The sequence below is a fragment of the Pantherophis guttatus genome, chromosome 15 (genome assembly GCF_059756535.1).
Source record: "Pantherophis guttatus breed Tessera chromosome 15, ASM5975653v1, whole genome shotgun sequence".
NCBI classification, from domain to species: domain Eukaryota; kingdom Metazoa; phylum Chordata; class Lepidosauria; order Squamata; family Colubridae; genus Pantherophis; species Pantherophis guttatus.
This window is the reverse complement of record NC_142077.1, coordinates 5,999,638-6,012,689: the sequence shown is the minus strand read 5'-3', so window position 1 is coordinate 6,012,689 and position 13,052 is coordinate 5,999,638. Positions and strand designations below refer to the sequence as shown.

The following is a 13,052-nucleotide window of genomic DNA, read 5'->3' as shown; positions in this document are numbered from 1 at the left end:
ATTTTTACTACCAGTTCTGTGGGCGTGGCTTGGAGGAGGAGTAATGTGACTCGGTGGGCGTGGCCAACTTTTTTTTTTTAAAAAAAACTTTTTTAAAGCATTTTTTTTACAACCTATTCCGCCGAATGATCCGATATCTCAGGGGCTGCCCCAGTGGTGAAATCCAATTTTTTTTTACTACCGGTTCTGTGAGCGTGGCTTGATGGGCGTGGTGTGGCTTGATGGGCGTGGCTTGATGGGCGTGACAGGGGAAGGATACTGTAAAATCTCCATTCCCATCCCATTCCAGGGGAAGGATACTGCAAAACCTCCATTCCCACCCGACTCTGAGGCCAGCCAGAGGTGATATTTACCGGTTCTCCGAACTACTCAAAATTTCCACTACCGGTTTTCCAGAACCTGTCAGAACCTGCTGGATTTCACCCCTGGGCTGCCCCAAAGAAGAGGGAGTCAAGCTATTCTCCAAAGCAGTGAGGGTAGAACAAGAAGCAACGGGTGGAAACTCATCAAGGAGAGAAGCAACTTAGAACTAAGGAGAAATTTCCTGACAGTGAGAACAATTAACCAGCGGAACAACTTGCCACCAGAAGTTGTGAATGCTCCAACACTGGAAGTTTTTAAGAAGAGGTTGGATAACCATTTGTCTGGAGTGGTATAGAGTTTCCTGCCTTCCATCTCTATCTCCACACAAGCTATTGTGTTAAACTTCATAGTTCCCGCCGCCTTAAGAAAGTTCAAAAGATCCATCTCATCCTGAGCACACACCCTTTTTTTTTTGAACTATTACCATCTGGCAGACGGTACAGGATAATAAAAACAAGGACGAATAGGCTTCTACCCCAGAGCAGTAACTATATTGAATACTAGTGTATAATAGTGCAATAATAATGCCGTATCAGGGTTTTTTTCCAATTCATTGGTACAGAACGGGAAGGATGTGTGTTTCTTGTTCTATTTTTTTTTTTTTAATGTATAACGTACACTGAAGGTGGCATTTAATTTCGTTATACGGGGTGCAACGACAGCGAAGCGAAAGCAAAGCGAAAGCGAAGCGAAGCAGGGGGTTCGGCTAGCAGACCTCCAAGGTCCCTTCCAACTCTGTTATTCTATTCTATTCTATTCTATTCTATTCTATTCTATTTCTATTCTATATTCTGTTCTATTCTATATTCTATTCTATTCTATTCTATTCTATTCTACATTCTATTCTATATTCTATTCTATTCTATATTCTATTCTATTCTATTCTATTCTATTCTACATTCTATTCTATTCTGTATTCTATTCTATTCTACATTCTATTCTATTCTATTCTATTCTACATTCTATTCTATATTCTATTCTATTCTATATTCTATTCTATTCTATTCTATTCTATTCTACATTCTATTCTATTCTATATTCTATTCTATTCTGTATATTCTATTCTATTCTATTCTATATTCTATTCTATTCTATTCTATTCTATTCTACATTCTATTCTATATTCTATTCTATTCTATATTCTATTCTATTCTATTCTATTCTATTCTATATTCTATTCTATTCTGTATATTCTATTCTATTCTATTCTATTCTATTCTATTCTATTCTATTCTATTCTATTCTTTATTCTATATTCTATCCTGCATTGTATTGTATTGTATTCTATATTCTATATTCTATATTCTATATTCTATATTCTATATTCTATACTCTATATTCTATACTCTATATTCTATTCTGTATTGTATTGTATATTCCATTCCACCCCACCCCACCCCACCCCACCCCAAACTAAACTAAACTAAACTAAACTAAACTAAACTGCCTCAAAGAAGAGTCAAGCAGGTTTTCAAGCCAATTTTTTGTCTCTCTTACAGGTAAAACAAAAAAAAAGGGGGGGGGGAAGGCTGGAACGCACCTTTAGAAAATCCCTCCAGTTCCCTGCCCTCCCCCCCCAAAAAAGCAGCCACCACAAACAGCCAATCGGCTTTTGTGTGTGTGTGTGTGTGTGTGTGTATTTGCACGCCCGTGTGTGTATGCCTTGCTGTTGGCAGTTCTCAGAAAGTGAGCAGCCGAAAGGATCCTTTGGCCAAAACGGCTTGCACACACACAACACACACACACGCCCAGAGGCTCATTCTCTCGGAGAAGACGGAAGTGAGGAAGCCTCGCATGACACACACATACACACACACACACACAGAGAGAGAGAGACGCCCCAACCAAGCCACACACCTTCTGGGTTTCGCTCCAGGCGGCCGGCCGGCCGGGGGCTCCCGCATTCCGCCTCTTGGCTGCTGCTGGCTTTCCGACGCTGCGAGCGGGACTCCGTCGCCCCGACTTCGGAAGATGGGGAACATGGCTTGCGTCCCCCAAACGCCCGGCCGCTTCCGATATTCCTTTTCTCGGAAAAACTCCTTCAAAAAAGAGTGAGTCCCAGCTCCCTCCTTTCCGTCTTTTTCTTTCTTTCTTTCTTTCTTTCTTTCTTTCTTTCTTTCTTTCTTTCTTTCTTTCTTTCTTTCTTTCCCTCATTTCTCCCTCCTTCCCTCCTTTCTCTTTCCCTCCCTCTCTTCCTTCCTTCCTTCCTTCCTCCCTCTCTCCTTTCTTTCCTCCCTCCCTCCTCTCTCCCTCCCTTCCTTCCTTCCTCCCTCCCTTCTTTCTTTCTTTCCCCCCTCCCTCCTCCTTTCTTTCCTCCCTCCCTCCCTCCCTTCTTTCTTTCTTTCTTTTCTTCCTTCATTCCTTCTTTCTTTCCCTCCCTCCCTCCGTTCTTCCTTCCTTCCTTCCCCCTCCCTCCCTCCTTTCTTTCCTCTCTCCCTCTTTTCTTTCTTTCTTTTTCTTCCTTCCTTCCTTCTTTCTTTCCCCCCTCCCTCCCTCCTTTCTTTCCTCCCTCCCTCCCTTCTTTCTTTCTTTCTTTCTTTTCTTCCTTCCTTCCTTCTTTCCCTCCCTCCCTCCATTCTTCCTTCCTTCCTTTTCTCCCTCCCTCCTTTCCTTGCTTCCTTCCTTCTTTCTTAGCTTCCTTCCTTCCTTCTTTCTATCTATCTTTCTTTCTTTCCCTCTTTCTTTCTTTCTTTCCTTCCTTCCTTCTTTTTCTTTCCCTCCCTCCCTCCCTCCTTCTCTTCTCTTCTCTTCTCTTCTCTTCTCTTCTCTTCTCTTCTCTTCTCTTCTCTTCTCTTCTCTTCTCTTCTCTTCTCTTCTCTTCTCTTCTCTTCTCTTCCCTTCCCTTCCCTTCCCTTCCCTTCCCTTCTCAGGGTTTCGGCTGCGCGTGTCATTTTCCCCCAAGGATTTATAACTCCCAAATGTTCGTAGAATAATATGATCTCCCGGATCGCGGGATGAACGGTAATTTGACTGCAAATTCTTTCTTTATTTAAAAAAAGAAGAAGAAGTAATTTTCTTCTGCAGAGAGAAGAAAGGAAGGGGGAAAAAAAAGTTTTATTTTAATTCGTCTTTTGTTTCTGTCACTTCTGTTGTGTGCCTTGCCCCGTCTAAAGTTAATTGTAGTCGTTTTTTTAAAAAAGGTTGTCCCACTGGGAAATTGGAGTCCCACTCATTCAAAATGTACCATACCGAATCTGTGGGGCTTTACCCCTTGTGCTCAATGGGGGTTATATTCCTTATTATGTATTGCCTAGGATGTTCAGTTCTCTTGTAACCCTGCTTTTTCAGTAGGGAAAAAAACACACAAAAACAACAACAATTCAAGTTAACCTAGAATGCAAACTTTTGTGGTCCCTTCTCTTTGCTTATACTAGAGAAGGGGCTAAAAATACCCCTCTTTCTTCTCCCAGATCCTTCTAAGTTATTTATAATCCTAAATATTTCCTGCAATTGGGAGAAGAAGATTCACAATTGCATTAGTGGGGGTGGGGGTGGGGGTTTGTCCCCCTCCCTAAAGAAACTTTATAGACGAGAGGGAAGAAAAGCATTTAAAGAAATCTCGAAAATCATTTGGCTTTTCTCTTCCCTTTTAAAGGGTGTTTTTTTCCCTCCCTCTCTGTCTGTGTCTGTGTGCATAACTGCAAAGTTGTACTCACCGCCCAAAGTCACTGGAAGTTGGGTGGGTTGTAAACGTAATACCTAATTATTATTTCATAAGTGTTGTTTTTTTTTAAAAAAAAAAAATTACCTGCTTTTGCACGGCGTGGGAAAAAAAAACCAATCTCGACCTGCATATTACTTGTCATAGCTGACTAATTTAATTGCACAGGAGACGTGAGTGAAACTGGGAAACGCTTGTCCGTTTCCACTAGACCCTGTTCTGTTTTTAGCAAACATCGGATTCTGACCGATTAAACAGAGTTGGAAGGGACCTTGTAGGTCATCTAGTCCAGCCCCCTGCCCTACCGGAGCAGGAGACCCTGCCTAGACACCATTTCTGACAAAACGGCAGCCCAGTCTCTTCTTGAAAATCAGGGCAGGGTTAAAAGAATTATTATTATTATTTTTGCTTTTACGAAACTAACTTGCCCCGTTGAAACCCCCACAAAACCTGTCAGTTGTCGTTGGGCCTACTCGTTATTTTGCTTTTCCCCCCCCCTTCCCCGGAGAGGTCGGACTACAAATTTCATCATCCCCAGCTAGCACAGCACATGGCATGGCTAATAATATAAATATATCAAGACATCTACCCTGTTTCCCTGAAAATAAGACATCCCCTGATAATAACCCCCAATGGGGCTTTTGAGAGCATGCACTCAAATTTATTTATTTATTTATTTATTTTATTAGTCATATTTCTATGCCGCCCACTCTCCGAGGACTCTGGGCAGCTTACACCAAAGACAGTCTACTAAATAGCATATTGCCCCCCAACAATCTGGGTCCTCATTTTACCCACCTCGGAAGGAGGGAAGGCTGAGTCAACCTTGAGCCGGTGAGATTTGATCTGCTGATCTGCTGAACTAGCAGTCAGCTGAAGTAGCTGCAGTACTGCACCCTAACCACTGCGCCACCTCGGCTGAATAAGCCTCCCCCCCCGAAAATAAGCCCTCCCTGAAAATATTTAAACGCAAAGCTGGAAATCAGGTTAAGACGGCAAGAGGAGCCCCGTTTTGCTCCACGCGCCCCCAAATAATAAGACCTCCCCGAAAATAAGGCCAAGCGCTTATTTTGGGGTTCAAAAAATATATAAGACAGGGTCTTATTTTCGGGGAAACACAGTAGGATGGGTTTTTTTTTTCTCACCCAGTTTGAAAATTATGGGTGGCTGACACCCCACACCCCACTCCCGTTTATGGGAAGGGGAACCAAGTGTCAGCTTCGAATTGTGAGACGCCTAAGTAACCAGACACTTGGGCTTTCTATCACTCTGTTGCATAAGTGTGTGCAGGCGCACAACTGCTTTTAAAGGACAGTATGAATTAGAGTTGGCTGTGGGCACTGGAAAATATTTCCCCATCTTATACGGAAAGTCCATTTTCCCACATGTTCCCGATTGCACAAAATAAAAAATAAAAAATAAATGTGCAATCCACAGGCCGGGTGTATGGATGTGCTTTCCAAAACACAGCCCAATAGAAGGCCTGATTTCAAACTGTGCCCTGCTCACGTGGGGACTCGTTTCTTTTTTTGTGACACTGCCCCGAGGAATTGTGAAAGGGTGTTCGAAGGAAAGCGAGCACGCTTTCAATTCCCCTCTTTGCAAAGTGGGATTCAAATGAGGACAGCCATTTTGCCAAACCTGGGGTGGGGCATGCTCCCCAAGCCCAGGGGGTCTGCAACCTTAAACACTCAAAAGAGCCATTTGGACCCGTTTCCCACAAAAAAGAAAACACCGGGAGCCACAAAAACCTTCCCGTGCCTGACTATTTCTTGAGCGGCCACAAAACTAGCATATGTAGTCGAATTAAACGTTCTGTTTTCTTCTGAAACTTTTCTTTTCTTGGATTTATCCACGATTGGCCAACTGAGGTTTGAGAAGCTCAATAAATCGCGTGCCACAGGTCTTGCACATTGCATATTTTGAGTGACAGGGAGCCGCAGCAGAGGGGTGAAAGAGCCACATGTGGCTCCAGAGCCGCTGGTTGCTGACCCTTGTCCAAGACCATCTCAGAAAAGAATTGCTAAAATTACAGGCACAGGGAACATGGAAAATTGTGTGTTTGTGGGTGTGGGTGTTTCAGCCTTTCACAATCAAGGAGTCCCCTTTTTTCCAATTAGATGGCTGCATTTATCTTCGTTTTGTTTTGTTTGTAAATATTATCAATCGGTCCCTGTGATCTCTGGTGAACTGGATAGGGAAATGAGATGACGTCATACCGAAAGTTGGCTCATTTTGTTTTGTTGCTTTGTTCGTGTTTTGGTTGTGGGTCCTCATTCTTTCTGATGGGCTAGGAAAGATAAACACAGGCTGATAGGAATCGATTCAGAAGTCGGATCCCTTTTAGATGTGGCCAGTTTCTCGAATCTCCAAGTTTCAAATCTTCCCCCGATCTCAAACGAGTGGGAGATAATACTTTTTTTAATCCTGCCACGATCGCCAAAAATTGACTCCTACTAGGAACAAAGGGGAATGTTTCATCGTCATTCGTAATGTCAACAGAAAAGCCCATTGCCCTAAATAATTTTTGATCGTTGTGTGATTTATTAAGACTCTCAGATCTGGGTTGCCAAAATCTCAAGGGCCACTAGGGGGCAACTTAGAGGAAAAGAAACCAAGTAATGCTGCCCCCTCGTGGTCGATGGGATTTAGGCAACCTGGATCCGATCACTGTCAATTTATGACATGTGGTGTTGTATTCTTCACTTTAACTTTTTTAAAATCAACACTGATTTTAATGTTGGTGGTTAGAATATGGGGGTGAAGTGCCTTTTTATTTTGCTGCGTATTAGTTATCAGCCTACCTGGTCTGAATTCAGGAACTAAACGGTGTCTAAAACTTGGGGGAGGGAGTGGAGACCACTAAGAAGTGCCTACAGGAATATTTATATTTTAGACACAGATTTGCATCAGGCCCATATCTACGTTGGGTAAAAACACAGTACATGCTTAAAGCTGGTTAGTTTTCACTTTAATTGAGGTATATATAGTGGCCTCGTTGGGTTTTATGGTTGAGTGAGTTACTACAAATCCAGAATGTAGGTTAATTCGGTAATAAGTAAACATATATTATGCAATACCTATTAGCAGGTATGCAATAATCAAGCTATTGCTCTTCCCTGAGACCGGTGTCACAACTTTGTCTTAAGACCTACCTACCTTCCTTCCTTCCTTCCTTCCTTCTTTCCTTCCTTCCTTCCTTCCTTCCTTCCTTCCTTCCTTCCTTCCCTTTTAGAACTAGAAATAAGAAAGACACTTTTTGACAATGGAATGGCTTGCCTTCAGAAGTTGTGATTGCTTCATCATTGGAGGTTTTTAAAGAAGAGATTGGACAGTCATATGTCTAGGATGGTAGGGTCTCCTCACTGCTTGAGCAGGGGGTTGGACTAGAAGACCTCCAAGGTCCCTTCCAACTCTGCTATTGTGTTAAACTTTATAGCTCCCGCTGCCTTAAGAAAGTTCAAAACATTCTTAAAGACCCATCTCATCCTGGGCATCCTTTTTTTTTTTGAACTATTATCATCTGGCAGACGGTACAGGATATTCAGTTATTTCCTTCCTTCCTTCCTTCCTTCCTTCCTTCCTTCCTTCCTTCCTTCCTTCCTTCCTCCCTCCCTCCCTCCCTCCCTCCCTCCCTCTCTGCCCTCTCCTCCCCTCCTCTCCCCTCTTCTCCTCTCCCCTCTTCCTCAAACTGGCTCTCTATAGTTCAACCTGAACAAGACAGTAAAGCAAAGCTGGGGCAGCGTCCCTCATTCCTTTTCGCATTTTTGACGGTTGGTGAGTTGCAAACATTGATGAGCCTGGTGATAAAATAAATTGCTCATTCCCTCTTTCCCCCTCCATGCCTTCCTGATTCGCTTTGTTTGCTCGCCTTGATGTTTTTTTTGTGGCCCTGTTTTATTGCCTTTCAGACAAGAGAGCAAGAAAAAACTGGCTGAGCTCTTTGGATTTGAAGCGGAGCATGAGAGAGATGTGACTTCAGACAAAATACTGCAATATATTCCTGCAAAGGTAAGTAAATTTTGCGGGACGGATGTGTTAATTCTCCACCTTCCTCCTTCGTCTGCAGTCCCTACACAATTCAGCGCTAATGCAAGGTGGGCTGCTTTCGAATTCAGCACCCGTTGTTTCCAGACAGCCTGTGGCAGAGGATGATGGAACCTGTACTCTCCTTACCGTTTCGAGGTTACGGAATGGGGGAAAACTCTTGCTTTGCCCGCAGAGATATAAACCCTGAAAAATTTGATTGTTTTTGCTTCTTGATGACCTTCCAAAATACCTGTTCTGATCTCCAGTGGCTTCTGAGCCATTTTTGAAATGTCGGGAAAAGGAAGGAAGGAAGAAATAGAGAGAGAGAGAGACAGAGAAAGAGAGAGAAAAGAAAGAGAGAGGAAGGAAGGAAGGAAGGAAGGAAGGAAGGAAGGAAGGAAGGAGACAGAGACACACACAGAGAAACAGAGACAGAGACAGAAAGAAAGAAAGGAAAGAGAGACAGACAGACAGACAGAAATAGAGAAAGAAACAAAGAGACAGAAAGAGAGAAAAAGAAAGAAAAAGAAAGAGACAGAGAGAGAGACCGACAAAGAGAGAGAGAAACTAGAGACAGAAAGAAAGAAAAAAGAGACAGACACACAGAGAGAGAGAAACAGAGACAGAGAACAAGAAAGAGAGAGAGAAAGAAAGAGAGACAGACAGACAGAAACAGAGAGAGAGAAAGAAGCAGAGAGACAGAAACAGAAGAAAGAAAAAGAGAAAGAAAGAAAGAGGAAGAAAAAGAGAGAGACAGATAGACAGAGAGAGAAACAGAGACAGAAAAAAAGAGAGATAGAGACACACAGAGAGAAAGAGAGACAGAGACAGAAAGAAAGAAAGGAAAGAGAGACAGAGAGAGACAGACAAAGAAGGAGAGAAACTAGAGACAGAAAGAAAGAAAAAAGAGAGAGACGGAGACATAGACACACACACAGAGATAGCGTCAGAGAAAAAGAGAGAGAGAGAGAGAAAGAAAGAGAGACAGACAGACAGAAACAGAGAGAGAGAAAGAAGCAGAGAGACAGAAACAGAGAAGAAAGAAAGAAAAAGAGAAAGGAAGAAAGAGAGACAGAGACAGAGAGACAGACAAAGAGAGAGAGAAACAGAGACAGAAAAAAAAGAGACAGTAACACAGAGAGAAAGCGAAAGAAAGAAAGAAAAAGAAAGAAAGAAAGAAAGAAAGAAAGAAAGAAAGAAAGAAAGAAAGAAAGAAAGCACACCCGTGGACAATTTTCTCTCTCTCCTATTTACTGTAATTTCCCAGGGAAAGTGCATCCCAATTGCTGCCCACACAAGGCGTTCCAGACGCACAACTTTCAGCTCTTATCCTGAAACTATACTTACACAAATGAGCCAGCCCACAATCCGCCTCTTTATAACAAAAATTCAGAAGAGAAGCCGGCACCCCTTCTTCCTGGTTCTCACGCCGGGCTTTTTTCTTTTCTTTTTTTTTCTGGGTGCCAAACGCAAAAAAACTCGTCCCTGATCCGTAAGAGCCGGAGTGCTTTGCCAAAGGCAGACAAAAAAACATTTTATGGATTAGTTTCTGTCTCGGTTTAACGCAGGGCTGCCGAGGAGGCCTTTCCCCCACCTTGTTAGATGCTGTTATTTTAAAGCAGTGGTTTTTTTCCCCCCAACTTTAGGCACTTTTAAGAGGGTGGACTTCAACTCCCAGAATTCCCTAGCCAGCTCTAGGGAGTTGAAGTCCACCCAATTTAAAGTGGCAAAGATTAAAAAAAAAAAAACTGCTGTAAAACAATACAACAGCACACAAAAACACACCCACACCCACTCACATCCATTTCATCTGCCAGTACTTGCAGGTCCTAAGAGAGAAATCTCCTTTTTGAAGGGTGCATGAATAGAATAGAATAGAATAGAATAGAATAGAATAGAATAGAATAGAATAGAATAGAATAGAATAGAGTAGAGTAGAGTAGAGTAGAGCAGAATAGAATAGAATTCAATGCAATGCAATGCAATGCAATGCAATGCAATGCAATGCAATACAATACAATACAATACAATACAATACAATACAATACAATACAATACAATACAATACAATACATAACAGAGTTGGAAGGGACCTTGGAGGTCTTCTAGTCCAACCCCCTGCTTAGGCAGGAAACCCTGCACCACTTCAGACAAATGGTTATCCAGTCTCTTCTTAAAAACTTCCAGTGTTGGAGCATTCACAGCTTCTGGTGGCAAGTTGTTCCACTGGTTAATTGTTCTCACTGTCAGGAAATTTCTCCTTAGTTCTAAGTTGCTTCTCTCCTTGATCAGTTTCCATCCATTGCTTCTTGTCCTGCCTTCAGGTGCTTTGGAGAATAGTTTGACTCCCTCTTCTTTGGGGCAGCCCCTGAGATATTGGAAGACTTCTATCCTGTCTCCCCTAGTCCTTCTTTTCATTAAACTAGACATACCCAGTTCCTGCAACCGTCCTTCATATGTTTTAGCCTCCAGTCCCCTAATCCTCTTGGTTGCTCTTCTCTGCACTCTTTCCAGAGTCTCCACATCTTTTTTACATCGTGGCGACCAAAACTGAATGCAATATTCCAAGTGTGGCTTTACCAAGGCCTTATAAAGTGGTATCAACACTTCACATGATCTTGATTCCATCCCTCTGTTGATGCAGCCTAGAACTGTGTTGGCTTTTTTGGCAGCTGCTGCACACGGCTGGCTCCTATTTAAATGGTTGTCCAGTAGGACTCCAAGATCCTTCTCACAGTTACTACTATTCTAGAGACAATTCTACAGGCCAGGATGGAGGCACCATTACTAAACAGTCCACACGTCACTAAAATTCGCATTCTTGTAACCTTTAAGAAGGGAAAATAGCCCAACGCAGGGCAACAATTTTTGAACCATACTACTTCAAATGGGCTAATTTACAAAATGCATCCATAATCCGGGATATACGAAACTCCGTGGAACTGAAATTTGGCGGATTGTATAGTTCCTGCAAACTTTATAGTTAGCATCGTCTTAACTTTCCTCTCTTCGGACAGCGCTGGCTCTTTGGCTTTGAAACGGAGATGAGCACCGCCCCCTAGAGTCGGGAACGACTAGCACATATGTGTGAGGGGAACCTTTTACCTTTACCTTTTATCTCTCTCTTTGGCTGTGGGAAAGAATATATATTTCTGTTTATACCTATTAATCTTGATAAACTATGAATATAATTTAGTATACTCTTCTCAAATAGCCAAATTCCCCAAAAAAAAGAAAAGAAAGAAAGTTTTCTTTTCAATCGAGAAGAACTGGACAATCCCATCCCATCTCACACACACCCTGAATCAGAAATAATTGGAGGGGAAGCACCCAACAAACAGCCACTTCCTATCCTTTGATTATGGTTATTATTATTTTTTTCATCCTCTTCATTTATGACGCAATGGCCCCGTCCAAAGGTGACATCTACCTCGCCTGGCGCCAATTCCTCAGTCACTCCGAAGCCATCGCATTCCTTTCCTGGAGTTTAACTTTTAACTTGCCTCACCTTCTTCTTACGAACGAAGCCAAACATGTCCTTCCGAGTCACACCTGGTCAGCCCCAGCCAAGAAAGCAAATTTCGGAAGGGAAACCGAATTAAAAGCACTCAAAAAGTGCCCATTTGATCCAAACACCAAATAAATTTAAACATATAGAATCCACCCCAGTGGATGCTGAAAAAAAAAGAGAAAAAAACCCCAGTAAATTCTCCTCCCCTTTTATACAGTCACACACACACACACACACCACACACAGAGGAAGGGAGGGAGGGAGGGAGAGAGAGATGAGAGAGATGAGAGAGATGTAGATAGGTAGGTAGGTAGGTAGATAGATAGATAGATAGATAGATATCATTTTCCTTTTTAGTATATTTATTTTATTATAAAAGGTAAAATACAAAATAGAAAAACAGAACAAAAACAGTTTCTATAAAAGTCTGGAAACCGTTTGTGGACTTTCTACGCGTTAAATACAATAAGAGATGGTTAATAGAGGGATTTGTTTAGCTTAACCTGTTGACTGCTCTTTCTTCCATCTCTCTCTTTCTCTCTCTCTCTCTCCATCTCTCTTACTCATCTCTCTCTCTCTCTCTCTCTCTCTCCCTCCCCCTCCCTCTATCATCTATCCATCCATCCATCCATCCATCCATCCATCCATCCATCCATCTATATCTATCATCCATCCATCTATCTATCCATCCATCCATCCATCCATCCATCCATCCATCCATCCATCCATCCATCCATCCACCTATGTCTATTATCTATCTATCTATCTATCTATCTATCTATCTATCTATCTATCTATCTATCTATCATCTTTCTCTCTCCCTCTCTCTCTCTCTATTAAGACTTTAATAGAGTTAAATTACTATTTTTTATTTTTTATTTTTTTTAATTTGATTTATACGCCGCTCTTCTCCGGAGACTCAGGGGTGCTTACAATGTGCTAAGCAATAGCCTTCATCCTAAGGCTTCATCCTTAAGGTTATTGAAAAAAACCAAGCCTTTGAGGTGCCTCAGGGCAAACCTCGCAGGGCTGGTGTTTGTCTAGGAGTCAGAGGTCCCCCTCCCCTTCTGCAGGCTTATAAAACTCCACGCTAAAATAATATTTCAGCTTCAGGACACGTGATGGGGATTTTTTGTTTCCAGAATGAGTCACGCTGACTTCATGATCATATGGAAAAATGGCTGGCGTGTGGGTATCGTGCCCCCCCCCCCGCTCAATTTTTGGGCAGGCCTGGTGTTTAAAGGAGAAAGACACCTCTGCGGGATTATATATATATATATATATATATATATATATATATATATATGTATGTATGTATGTATGTATGTATGTATGTATGTGTATATATATATATATATATATATATATATATATATAAAAATCCATTTCTTTCCAGCAAATCCTCGAACTTGTAAAAAGGCAAAGGTTCCCCTTGCAGTTATGTGCTAGTCGTTCCCGACTCTAGGGGGCAGTGCTCATCTCCATTTC

At 42.1% G+C, this 13,052-nt stretch overlaps 1 protein-coding gene across 1 annotated transcript in view; it reads left to right on the top strand.

Annotated features, from left to right (window-relative positions):
* The first annotated feature begins 2,013 nt into the window (after positions 1-2,013).
* Positions 2,014-13,052, top strand: part of PLEKHN1 (pleckstrin homology domain containing N1) — a 53,551-nt gene continuing 42,512 nt past the window's right edge. The window contains exons 1-2 of the mRNA XM_060694174.2: positions 2,014-2,414; positions 7,936-8,035. Coding sequence (XP_060550157.2) covers positions 2,158-2,414; positions 7,936-8,035 — 357 coding nt within the window. The 5' untranslated portion in view covers positions 2,014-2,157. The remainder of the gene's footprint in view (positions 2,415-7,935; positions 8,036-13,052) is intronic.